Source organism: Artibeus jamaicensis, unplaced genomic scaffold (genome assembly GCF_021234435.1).
Source record: "Artibeus jamaicensis isolate MK-2021 breed Jamaican fruit bat unplaced genomic scaffold, CSHL_Jam_final contig_465, whole genome shotgun sequence".
NCBI lineage: Eukaryota > Metazoa > Chordata > Mammalia > Chiroptera > Phyllostomidae > Artibeus > Artibeus jamaicensis.
The window spans coordinates 40,710,310-40,724,197 of record NW_026521843.1 but is presented as its reverse complement, the minus strand read 5'-3'; the positions used below and the strand labels follow the sequence as shown (position 1 = coordinate 40,724,197).

The 13,888-nt window shown below is 36.6% G+C and overlaps 1 protein-coding gene across 3 annotated transcripts in view; it reads left to right on the top strand.

The window, feature by feature from the left end:
• Window positions 1-13,888, top strand: part of USP34 (ubiquitin specific peptidase 34) — a 246,758-nt gene that overhangs the window by 154,498 nt on the left and 78,372 nt on the right. For all 3 annotated transcript variants that reach the window (XM_053666842.1, XM_053666843.1, XM_053666841.1), the window contains 2 exons: window positions 4,929-5,129; window positions 8,153-8,235. In XM_053666842.1, coding sequence (XP_053522817.1) covers window positions 4,929-5,129; window positions 8,153-8,235 — 284 coding nt within the window. The remainder of the gene's footprint in view (window positions 1-4,928; window positions 5,130-8,152; window positions 8,236-13,888) is intronic.

The window sequence follows — 13,888 nt, the reverse complement described above, 5'->3', positions numbered from 1 at the left end:
AATTTTTTAAAATGCTTTTTCTGCATCAGTTGAGATGATCATGTGGTCTTTTTCCTTTATTTTGTTGAAGTGGCATTATATTGATTGGTTCTTGTATGTTCAGTCATCTTTTCATTCCAGGATAAATCCTACTTAATCCTGGTATATAATCCTTTTCATATGTTACTGAGTTCTGTGTGCTGATACTTTGTTGAGGATTTTTTTTTTTATCAGTGTTCAAGGAGGGATGTTGGTTTGCTGTTTTCTTGTAGTGTTCTTGTCTGGCTTTGATATCAGGGTTATGTAGGCCTCATAGAATGAGTTAGGAAGTGTCCCCTTTTCTGTTTTTGGAGAAGTTTGAGTAGGATTGGTATTGTTTAAGTGTTTGGTAGAATTTACTAGTGGAGGTGTCAGGTTCAGGACTTTTTCTTTGTTGGGAGATTTTTGATTACTGATTTAATCTTACTAGTTATGGGTCTATTCAGATTTTTAATTTCATTTATTTTCTCTGGGTTTTAGTTTTCAAAAGCAATTTGATTTTATTTTAATATTTTAAAACTTTAGTTTTCAATTACAGTTGACATTTTTGTTTGCATTTTTTCCTTTTATTGAGTTTATTAGGGTGACACTGGTTAATAAAATCATGCAAGTTTCTCTTCCACAATTCTATAACACATCATCTATCTATACACTGTATTGTGTGTTTGCCACCCTAAGTCAAGTCTCGGTCCACTTCCTTTTACCTTCTTCCCCCACCCCACCTTTTCCCAGTGGTTACCACACTGTTGTCTGTGTCCATGAGTTTTCTCTTTTTTTCCCCTTTTTGCCCAATTTCCCTACTCCTTCATCCACTTTCTCTCTGACAGCTGTCAGTTTGCTTTCTAGTTGTGAGTCTGTCTCTGTTTTGTTCATTAGTTCATTAGTTTCCACACATGAATGAAATCATGTGGTACTTTTCTTTCTGAATTAGAGAACATTATTCAGATTTTTCATTTCTTTATCAATGAGTTTTAGTAGTTTTTGTGTATCTAGAAATCTGTTCATTTCATATGTTACCCAATTTTTTGACATACGATTGTTTGTAGTACTCTTATAGTCCTTTTTATTTCTGTAGAACTAGTAAAAATGTTCTCAGTTTTCATTTCTGAGTTTAGTAACTTCACTCTTCTCTTTCTTAGTCCTAGCTAAAAGTTTGTCAGTTTTTTGTGTTTTTGAAGAATTAACTTTTGTCTTCATTGATTTTGCTCTGTGGTTTTGTTTTTTTTTTTTTAAGATTTTTTGTTTATTTTTAGACAGAGGGAAGGGAGAGAGAAAGGAGGGAGAGAAACATCAGTGTGTGGTTGCCTCTTGTCCTACCCCCAGTGGGAATCCAGGCATTGTGCCCTGGCTGGAAATCGAACCGGTGATCCTTTGCTTCACAGGCCGGTACTCAGTCCACTGAGCCACACCAGCCAGGGCTCTCTGGTTTTTTTAGTCTCCTCTTTAGCTCTTCTTATCTTTATTATTTCCTCTTATGTTAGCTTTAGGTTTAGTTTGTTCTTTTTCTAGTTCCTTAAGTTGCAAAGTTAGATTGCTTATTTTAGATCTTTCTTCCATTTTTAATATAAATCTTTATAAATATAAATTTTCCTGTTAACACTGCTTTTACCATGTCCCATTAGTTCTGTATTGACCACGTGTTTTATCTTGTGTTGTAAAGTTTCTGTTCGTATCTTGGACTTTTTTTTTTCTCTCAGTGAAGAATTGTAAGGCTGAATTTGCAGGGGGGAGTGTTTTTTGTTTTGTTTTGTTTTTGCCAGGTATAGGTACAGTAGTGCCCCATTAACCATGGGGATATTTCCAAGGTGCCAGAAGGTGCCTGAAAACTACAGATAGTACCAAATCCTGTATATACTATGTTTTTCTCTTTACATACCTATACTTTATAACTTTTCTTTGTCATACCCAAATTGTCAGCATCACCACTCTTGCATTGTGGGGCCAAGTAGAATAAGAGTTACTTGAACATGAGCACTGAAATAACGAGACAGCTAATTAGTGATTAATGGGTGTGATATGTGTACAGTGTGGACACACTGAACAAAGGGATGATTCATCTCCTGGGCTGGACAAAGCAGTACAATAGGAGATTTTATCATTACTCAGAATGGTGCACAGTCTAAAACATATGAATTGTTTTTCTTTGTAGTATATTTTATTGACTGTGCTATTACAGTTGTCCCATTTTCTCCCTCACTCCCCTCCACACCCCCTCCCACCCCCATTCCCCTTCTTTAGTTCATGTCCATGTGTCATACATAAAAGTTCTTTGGCTTCTATAAGTCCTATACTATTCTTAACCTCCCCCTGTCTATTTTCTACCTACCATCTATGCTACTTATTCTCTTTGCCTTTTCCCCTTCTTTCCCCCTTCCTCTCCCCTGTTGCTAACCCTCCATGTGATCTCCATTTCTGTGGTTCTGTTCCTGTTTCAGTTGTTTACTTAGTTTGTTTTTGTTTTAGGTGTGGTTGTTAATAACTGTGGGTTTGCTGTCATTTTATTGTACGTATTTTATATCTTCTTTTTCTTAGATAAGTCCCTTTACTATTTCATATAATAATGGCTTGGTGATGATGACCTCCTTTAACTTGACCTTATCTGAGGAGCACTTTATCTGCCCTTCCATTCTAAATTAAAGCTTTGCTGGATAGAGCAATCTTGGATGTAGATCCTTGCCTTTCATGACTTGGAATACTTCTTTCCAGACCCTTTTTGCCTGTAAGGTCTCTTTTGAGAAATCAGCCGACAGTCTGATGGGAACTCCTTTGTAGGTAACTGTCCCCTTATCTCTTTCTGCTTCTAGAATTCTCTCCTTCATTTTAATCTTGGCTAAAGTAATTATGATGTGCCTTGGTGTGTTCTCCCTTGGGTCTAACTTCTTTGGGACTCTCTGAGCTTCCCGGACTTCCTGGAAGTCTATTTCCTTTGCCAGGTTGGGAAAGTTCTCCTTTATTATTTGTTCAAATAAGTTTTCCACTTGTTGCTCTTCCTCTTCCCCTTCTGGGACCCCTGTAATTCGGTTATTGGAAAGTTTCAAGATGTCTTGGAGGTTCCTATGCCTCTCCTCATTTTTTTAAATTCTTGTTTCTTCATTCTTTTCTGATAGGGTATTTCTTTCTTCCTTCTGATCCACACTGTTGATTTGAGTCCCAGTTTCCTTCCCATCACTATTGGTTCCCTGTGCATTTTCTTTTATTTCACTTAGCATAGCCTTCATTTTTTCATCTAATTTGCAACCAAATTCAACCAATTCTGTGAGCATCCTGATTACCAGTGTTTTGAACAGTGCATCTAATAGGTTGGCTGTCTCTTCATCACTTAGTTGTATTCTTTCTGGGGCTTTGATCTGTTCTTTCATTTGGGCCATTTTTTTTTTTGTCTTGACATGCCTAGTATGTAGTGAGGGGCAGAGTCTCAGGTTCACCAGGGTGGGGCAACCCACCTTGCTGGGTTGTGATGCTGTTTGTGGAGAAAGGGTCTGAGAGGGAACAATGGTTCTTGCTTTGCTCTCTGCTGGATTTCAGTCACTTTCCCCGTTTCCCACAACCAAATTGGGTCTTTCTGGAGCTGATTTCCATGTGGGTTGGCTTGTGTACATTCTAGGACCCTGTGAGTCTCTCCAATGAACTCTCTTATGAGGCACCTCAATTCTGACAGGTGTTTTCTGTCAGTTTGAAGCTCTATTTCCCCATGCTGGGACCCTGGGTTGTGCAGTCTGTCCCGCTACCCAATTTTGCCTAGTTTAACTGTGGGAAAACATGAGACCACCTGTTCTGCTAGCCACCTTGTGCACCCTGCCTCATTCCACAATCTGCCACCTCACTGGGTTGGCCTTGTGTGCTCCTGTCTGCCCCTCCTACCAGTCTAGATGAATGTGCCTTCTTTATCTCCTTGGTTGTCAGACTTCCATACAATTCTATATTCTGTCAGTTCTGGTTGTTTTCTGTTAAATAGTTGTCCTGCTTTTGGTTGTGCAAGGAGGCACAGTATGGTTGAGTAAGTTACACAGTAATACATACACTCAGTGTATGTATTACATATGTATGTATAATAATTGAGTGTGGTTGAGCACAGTGTGGAAGAGTAAGGTTGAGGCTTTGTTTTTTGTTTTTTTTAATGCGGCTATCCAATTTTTCTAGCACTGTTTGTTGAAAGATTATTCTTTCCTCATTTAAATTTCTTGGTACCTTTCTGGAAAACCAGTTGTATAGGATTGCTGTGTTTCTTGGTATTGGAGTTAGGAAAATAGGAAGAAAAGAACTATTGAAGAGAACACTCTGAATCTTTCACCTTGCTCATAAGTGATACTCTTATTTATTTAAAGAAAGTGTTTTACTTAAATTGTAAAGTACTCCTTTAGCTCAGTTAAAAATATTATGGTAAACAATATTTTACCTAAGAAATGTTTCTTTTACTTTAAATATACACACATAAATGTAATAGTTTCAGTTGAATTCTTTTCTAGAATTATTGAGAATTGCTTTGGCCCCAAAATAATAGAGTATGTTCATCTTGTTTGGAGAAACAACTTGTAATACTTTGTCTCTTGATTCATTTTTTTTTTGTAGGTAAATATCTTTGTTAGCATTTCAGATTTTTTTTATTATAGTACATTTGATTAGGATAAATTAAAAAATTGTATCTTTTACTTACATTTGTATGATGCTTTCATGATAGAAATGCAAGTGTCATTTCCATTCACTATATATATCCTCTTAGTGTTTACATAATTTTCATTTTTATGAAATTGGATTATTACTAACCATAATAAATGTGCAGCAAAATTCTATAGCATGTGGATTAAATACTAGCTGTAATTATCTTTATTTTCTAGCCTTTCATTTCAAGTTGTATAATAGCTGTATTAAATTAATTAAAATAGGGAAATGACATTTTTTCTTATCCACAGTGGCAACTAGACTGTCTTGCTTGCTTGCTGAAGCTAATATGCCAATTTGCAGTAGATCCATCTGATTTGGATTTAGCTTATCATGATGTCTTTGCCTGGTCTGGTATAGCAGAAAGCCATAGGAAAAGAACTTGGCCTGGTAAATCAAGAAAAGCTGCTGGTGATCATGCCAAAGGTCTTCATATACCAAGATTAACAGAGGTAATGTACAGAAGTTATTATTAAATTGTAGTAATGAACTTATGTATATGCTTTTCAGTCTATCATCCAAAATGCAGGAATGAATTACATTGCATTTTAATGTTATCTAACTGTAGGATTGAGTTTATTTTTCAGACACAGTAATACATATACTGAGTATATTAGGGTCCATTCAAACCACGTAAGATATTTCAAACAGACGAAGTTTAAAATAGAGAATTGGTTTTATGTGTATGTTTTAGGGGGCTGAAAATACAAAAAAAGGAAACATTGAGGTCACCTAGACAAGTAACCATTTACCACCCTTAGGGTTTGCAGAACATATGGAAGGAATAGGTTGGGGTGTTTAGAAATAAGATGCTTATAGGAAGAATACTATTGAACTGGTGTTTAGGCCTCTGAATAAAGGGGTTCTACTGCTTCTGAAACCAACTGCCTTTTCTGGGTGAAATACTTCTAGAGCAGTGCTAACAAAAACAGCAAGGAAGTGATAGGTTGACAAAACGTAATAAGAATCCAGCTGGCAAAGGTGATAGTTGATTTGTCACGTACCAGCCCTAGAATTGCACAGCAGGTACATAAAATGATAGATGGAGAGATAAAGAAAATGGAACAATAACCAGCAATAAAATTAGAATTATTTATGACTGAATTCTCCTGTTCATGTGATCATATATTTCCCTTCCAAAGTCACTGTCAGTGAACTAGGAAGCGGAGAGAGGTGAAGATGAGTTTTGAATGAAATCTTTTACTCATTTTGTAATCTTTTGAGAATGGTGCCTCACCTTATACCTGCCCAAGAAACACTAGAGTAATGAGTTGGTTACTGATAGAGAAATATTGTGGTGATTATGGGTTGGAAACTGCTGGTATAAATGGAAACCCAAAGCTTATTTTCCTTTTGGGATTTTAGGGTTAAGTGGGGAAAACGATCATTGCTACTATTTTAGGGTTAAATGGGAAAAATGGTTTATGCTAGTATTCCTGCTTTTAATATAAGAAGGTCAAATTGAATGTGCTCCTTTTCATTGACTCATAATCTCGAAGCTTTTGATCCTTAGTAGTGATTTCCTTTTGAGATATTAATAATATAAATGTATGTACCATATTTTGCTATATATAATGCACACCCAATTTTTTGGTCAAAACTTTTGTTTTAATTTTTATTAAAAACATTTGTTTTAATTTTTAAATTCAATTATTTATTTATTTATATTGGGATGTACTTGTTTTTTGTATTAAAAAGGAATTTTAGCATTTATTTTTGAGCATACAGCTATGGTTATTGCTTTCTAAAGTTACACTTTAATACATAAGCATAAATAAAAAATTTTAAATATTTATGTAGGTACAGAATTAGTACTACCTATGTATAGTGCTCATCCTTATTTTTCCCTCAAAAATTTGGGCCAAAAAATGTGTATTATACACAGCAAAATTACATTCCTGTATTTTTCAGATCATAAGATGAAACTAGGTTTTTGAGGAGGAAAATAGGGGGGAAATTTTGAAGCAAAAAATGCGGTAAAATATTTAATAACATAAATAACATAATATTTCACCAATATAAATGTAAATAAAACTCAACAGCAGCATGAACAACCATTATTCCTCCCAAATTTGGGCAGGGGGTGTAGAGGAGGAGGGGGAGAGGGTGGCAGGGGGGAGAGAAAGAGAGAGAGAGAGAGAGAGAGAGAGTGAGTCTTATAGTCCAAAAAATGGGTGGTAAGTATGTGTATGCACACATAGGAGTTTTGAAAAGAAGTGACTTGTTTTTTAAAAATAATATAAGTACATTCTTATTGAAAATAATCCTGAATATGCACATGACCTTCTCTTCAGTCATAAGTGACTACCCATTTAAAAGCATTATTTTTTTAGTGAATTTTTCTATCTACATGATAGTGTTAGGTTTTAGTAGTTCAGAAAAGGTGCTTATGCTAAGTATAACATCATTAGTTCATTTTCTTCATAATAATTAGAGCTTAGTATGTAAATCTAAGCTGTTGGGGAACAAAAGTTCTTATCAAACTAATTCTGGTGACAAAGTCATCCAATTTTGATATACTATAGATAGTAATGTACTGCCACTCATTATTTCATTTGTTCTCTTTAATAGTCTTTAAGAAGGTTCAAATTCCAAATTGACCTTTCAAAATTAAATCTGAACATAGTTTTTCTTGAACCTTTCCTGATTTTGCGAGGAACAGGATTTAGTTGCTACTCCCATGCTTTGCACATTTAGCACATTGTATATAGTTGTGTTACAGTACTGTCTCTGTTTTATGCTGCACTTGTCTGACATCTCTAGGATGGGAACAGTGCTATAATTAATAAGTGCCAAGAATGGGTTCTAACTTACAGAAAGGATTCATTAATTTTTATTTCAGTAAACTAGCAAATTATTTTTTCTGTATGTGGATAAAGAACTATAATTTAGAAATTAAGTACTTATTAGAACCAGGCAGCTTGAAAGTTAGCAAACTCAACATTGAACCTCAGGATTTTAAGTCTAAAATCCATACTCTGTGTCATATAATATACACTCTGTGTATTATATTTTCTGTATTTTAGTGTGGTTGAGGTATCTGCCATTGCTTGACTTTTTTCTTGTTTTTAAAGTAGAAAATGTTCAATTCCTCACTCATGCCCTAAAAATTCGCTCACATTTAATACTCTGTACTCTTCTCACCCAGTTGGGTGACATGCTGAGAATCGTGGATCAAATATAAAAAATAGTTTTGTCTATTTCAATTTTTTCTGTTGTTGTTAAAGTTGCTGTCTTAAGTTTGGATACAAAATTCTGATTTTCTAATATTTGATATTTTTACTGTATTTTTAGACAAAATCGAGCATGTTCAGGGTAGTATGGCCATGGACTTTTTAATTGTATTTTCAAATGGCCATTCTTAGGATATTCCTTTTCTTGTCATGGATCAAAATTAATTTGGAGTCTTGGGTTAAAACTGAAGTGTTGTATTTCAGTGCATTTAAAGATGTTTAAACTGTTTTTTGTTTTAAAGGTATTTCTTGTTCTTGTGCAAGGAACTAGTTTGATTCAGCGACTTATGTCTGTTGCCTATACATATGATAATCTGGCTCCTAGGTATGATATTTTTAATATAATTTATATATGTATTTATAGTAAGACTATAGTGTTTTAAAATTTTATTTTGAAAAAATTTAATACTTCACAGAAAAGTTGTAGGGTGCTTTAATGAACTCCTATACTGCTTATTTAAATTTGAATATTATTATAAACATCTTGCCTGTTTTATTGCATAATCATTAGTGTTTTTTCTTTGTGTGTGTGTACAAAAACATGTATTTACATATTGTCCTAAATCTTTCAGAGTAAATTTTAGACATCCTGACCATTAACCCATAAATACTTTGCTATGTACCTCCTAAAACCAAGAACATCTTCTTGACCACTATAGTAAAATATTTCGGTTTAGACAATGTTATCTAATTACCATTGATCTTCAAATTGTCTCATTGATATTCTTATAACAGTTCTTTTTCTGGTTTAGGATTGTATACTATTGCTGCATTTAGTTGTCATATTTATTTCATTTTCTTTAATCAGATTACTTTCTTTGGTGAATTGACATTTCTGACCAGTATAGGTCAAGTCTTCTATAACAGACCTTTCAGTTTGTTTTCCTGATTGATTGTTTTCCTTATGATTAAATTCAGATTATAAATATTAACAGGAATACTCCATAAGTAATGTGTCTTTTCCAATACATTCTGGTGATGTCAGTGTGTCCCATTATTAGTGATACTAATTTTGATCAGTTAACCTGGTGTCCTTTAGGTTTCTCCTCAGTAAGGTTTCTGATTTTCTATTTTGTAATTAAAAGTAACCAGTGGGAAGATATTTTGCAACTGCTTAAAATTTCTGCTCCTTAGAGTTTCATTCATTAATATTTTTAGCATTGAGTGATGATTCTTTACTGAATTAAAGATATTAGTATGTTTACAAACTATTGATTTTCTAATTCTTACCATTTCTTTTGTTTTTACTAGTTGACATTCTGTCGTGAGAAAGTATTTTCTCTTCCTCCCTTTTATTTATTACCAGTTTGGATTTTTTTCATTCACCATATAATTCATTACTAAATACTTTGCTCAAAATATACCTGACTTGGTCTCATCAAGCTTGTTCATCATGAGTCCTTTTGGCATAGCCCATTATTTTGTGTGGAGAGGAGGAATCCTTTTTTTCCCATCTTCTAGGCTTGTAATTTCCCCTGCCTTATTCCAAGAATCAGCAATTTTCTTTAAGAAGGCATAGTTCCTATTAGCAGGAAACCTCAGTGATATGGGTTCTTGGTGTACTCATTGCTACCAGTATTTCCTTGCCTGTAGACCCTCAGTGGACAGAGCTGGAAATGTGTATATAGGAATATAATTAAAGCATGTGATAGAATTTCATTTACTTTAGTTATGTTGGAAAATTTCTTAATCATGTAGAAAATTTAAAAAATGTAGAAATTAGAATATGATAATTGCTGACTAATACATAGGACCTGACTCTATGCCTTAAATAATCACATAAAGTGTGTTAAAGTATATAAAATTAATTTCTTAGTATTCTGTAGGTGTTGTTAGGCTGACATTTGCCATTATACTTAAATGATTTATAAAGCTAATGTAAACACCTTTAAAAGCTTTTAATATTGCCAGTAGCTAATTAGCTGTTTTTAGATACTATTAAAATAATTTCAGTTTTAAAAAAGTCATCTTCATTGGCATTGGTTGCACATAAATAGCATGATTTTTTAAAGATAATTTCTTTTTAATGTACTTTAGTGTCTGTTGTAATTGAATTCCCATTTATTTCTTGATCAATATCTGCTATGCCCCACCAGACTCAAAAAGTTGTATATGAACTATGTGTTGTTATTATTTTGTGTCACATTATATTTTCAGTGCCAGGCACCTTACCTCAGTTCATAAAAAACTATGAAAGGGTAACACGGGTAAATGAAGAAAGTGCTATAATATGCCCTTGAATTGTGTGATAAAATACTTTTAACACTCCAGCTACCAGTTACTTTCTAGCTAAATTTATTTCTTATCTTCTCTTCTTGTCCTTCAGTACACACTCTAACTCAGTATCCCATACGCTACAGTATATTGAGTTACAGCAATTCAATGTTCAATGACTACTTCAGTTGGCCTTTTGTTCCATTGACTCTTTTAACTGCACACAACAAAAAATAAATATGCAGATTTGATTCTAGCTGCTGCTATCCAAGCTAGTTCTTTCTGTGGCAATTCTTGTTTTGATTCCAGTAGTTCTATGCTTTTACTTATTAATTGATTGATTTGAGAGAGAGACAAGAAGGAAAAGACATCAGTTCGTTGTTCCACTTATTTATGCATTATAGGTTTTTGTATGTACCCTGACTGGGAATCCGCAACTTTGATGAGTCAAGATGAGGTTTTTAACCAACTGAGCTACCCAGCTAGGGCCAGCAGTTCCATTTTTAAAGAACTCATTAAAATCCGTAAGCTCCCACCCGCTCACTCTTAGTTCATACTACACTAGGAGTTTTGTATCAGTTGGGGCAGCTAGAACAAATTTTTGTTTGTGTTATCAAAAATTGTCTGTTGCTACAGATTTAACAGATAGATGGGTATGCTGGTCTGGTAAAAACTAGATCAATGTGATAAAAATTAAACATATAGTAGATTTAATAATAATACTTGATTTATAGTATGTAAAACTTTTAGTAACTTTTACTTTAAAATCAATAATATGAATGAGTCTTGCTTTCTGGGATTTTTGAAATGTGTTTTGTGTTACATATTTCAAAAAATGTGTGAATGCTAGAGATTAGTGACTTTTTAAAAACTAAGGCAAATCTATATTAAATCATTTTAAAATAAAAATTTTAATATTTAGTTTTCTTTAAATTGAAGTAATACATTTTTCATTGAAGTAACTAAAATATTGGGAAAATAGAAGTGAAATTATATTAAATTGAATTAGTCAGTTTTCTCTACTTTTTAATAATTCACTTTTCACTATTAATAATAGATATTAGCACTAACAATACAGAAGCATTAAACAGAAATTTTCATGGCGGACAGCTTTTTTAAAGGGGGTTTGTTGAGCAAAATGCTAACCAGAAAAAAGGACTAGGTCCAGATGTTACAGAATGGACTCGTGGGGGGCCAAGATACTGTTACTTAAGCAAGCTCCCTTCCTCAAGTTCTGTTTGTACTAAGTTCATCTTGCCCGCTGCCAGATGTTAGGAAATGTGGCTCTCAATGCTACAGTTTGATAAAAAGGAAAGGAGCTATTTATTCAAAAGTTATGCAGGTTTAGAGTAATGGTGAAATGCCACTGAAAATCCCAGTCCCTCTAAAACACCCACAAACACACACCACACACAGTCCTTCCTTATTCCACTTTTTCGAACCAGGCCAGTCTCAGGGTTACTGTATCTCAGGGGGGAAAAAAACAAACATGGAAGTCTGTAGCTCCTCTACACTCCCAATTTCTCCCAGTAATCCATCCGTGCTTGGTTGGGCAGGTCTCCTGCAGTCTCCAGCTCCACCAACTGTGCCACAGGGATCTCCAGTTTTTAATCCAAAACCTGGGAGCAACTACTCATGGCCTACCAGCAGGAGTCCTTTTACCCACATAGTCTCCCATTATCCTCTTGCATAGTCTTGCATTGTCTTTCCTACTCCTGCATTGTCCCTGTTGTCTTCCATCCCACTTGGCAGCCTGCCTTTACTTTAAATTCCAGCTTGGAACCTCCTCCATAACCCCATTTCCAACTCCTCCCACAATTGGTTACACCTCCCAGCACTCCTGCAGTTTTCACCCTTTCTTGGCTACCACACTTAAGTCCTAGGCGAGGCCCCCTGGCATGCAGTGAACCATCTTCAAGATCTGTAAAGGGAGTCGTCTCACAGTTACATTGTGGGTCAAAGTCATCCCCATCTCCTTAGCTAGCCTGCTGTGGATATGCAAAATAACTATTTCTGCATATAGATGTGAATACTAGTTTGCTGTTACTCATGTGCAAACTAACTCTCAATGGCCCAGCCCCATGTGTCCCATCCCCCCAGCCAGACTTTTGGGGGGCCTTGGCTGCTCCCTGTGGGGGCGACCTCTTTCGCGGGGTCTTCCCCATGCCATGGACACGTGCAAATGAGTAAATATGGCCAAGACATGCTGGATCTGTGGTACCAGAAGTGGGGTTAAAATGGCTTAGAATTCTGCCTGAAAATGTTTTACAATTGGAATACAAAGCAACTCATCATAGTTTAGAAAATTATAGGTAAACATGACCAATAAAAATTAAATTTGGGGGGGAAGTCTCATGACTCCCCCTTTATTGTTTGTTAAAGAGATTTTTAAAAGTTATGATGAGCCCATTCTACAATTGCCAGACCAGTTGGATTATAAGGTCTCTATTGGCAAATATTTTTAAACTAAAAATTCCTCACACCGCAAGACGCGGCACTCAGAAAACCAGTTTCAATGCTACCAGCCCCGCCTGCTCGCTGAATCTTACCTGTTGCTAGGAAACAGAGCTGGCACACACCCACCATGGCTGCCAGTGCTGCCTGGTCCAGCGCAGGCTAGGCTGGTCAGCATTCTAAATCTCTTTGGTAGCAAACGGCGTGCAAGTTGCACACAAGGCGGTTGGTGCTGTCATTACCTGTGCACATTCACTGCTGCATTTGGTGCACCAAAGTTGGCCAGGGGCGGTCACGGCTTCTTCGCCCTCACGTCTGCATTTGGTCCACTCTCAGGGTCACACGCACGGTCGCGCAGTGAGGGGACCTGGCCCTCAGGCAATTCCAATTGTCCGGGTGCTTGACCTGAGGAGATAGTCCCCCTCCCAGCCCTCCCGCCACCTGGAAGGCGCTGGCAGTGCCCAGCCCCTCTTCTCGGTGCCAATGGGGTGAAAGAGGAGGGAGCTGCCCAGCCGATCCCTCGGGACTGCTACAGGTGCACTTGCTTTTCCAATCAAAGAAATTCTTTTCTGAGTTTGGGGTTTACGTATACAGCTGAGAGGGCAATGAGCGCTTGATATGCGCTTACACGCCGAGCCCCAGCCCCAAGATTAATGTGCGATGGACCATCCTGGGTATTATGAAGGAAAGTGCAGGGGAGATTCAAAAAGTGGTAATAAAAAGTATCCTTTCGCTATTTTCTAGCACGCCCGGGGCCTGCTTTTTCCGCAGATGCCCTTACCCCTCTGAGGGGTGAATTTTCATCCACTTATTTCTAACACACCTGGGGGCCTGTCTCACAGATACCCCTGCACCCTCTGGGGGTAAATTTCCATCCACTTAGGTGTGTGTCCCTGGTGACGTGTGGCTCAAGGCCTCTGGTTTGAAGGCACCAGATATGGGAGTGACCTCGTGGGTTCCCCCTGACCACCAGGGATGAGAGTCCTGATTCTATTACCTTCTTATTCCTGGCGTGGTGTGGCTTGGCTCTAGGCCTCTGGCTTGAAGAAGGTCCGAGTCCAGTCCCTGTTTGGGCACCATATGGTGGGGTGACCACTTTCTCGAGCCCAACCCCCCCCCCGTGCCACTGACACGCTTGAATGAGTAAATATAGCCAAAACAAGATGAGATCTGTTTGGGGATGGAGGCGTGGGCTTTGTCCAGTTTCTCCAAGGAGAAAAAGGCCCTGAGCGCCTTTCTTCATAGCCTTTTATTGGGTTGTAATACACAGGAATACAGGGTGGCAAGGATCAAACAGTAGATAACATTAC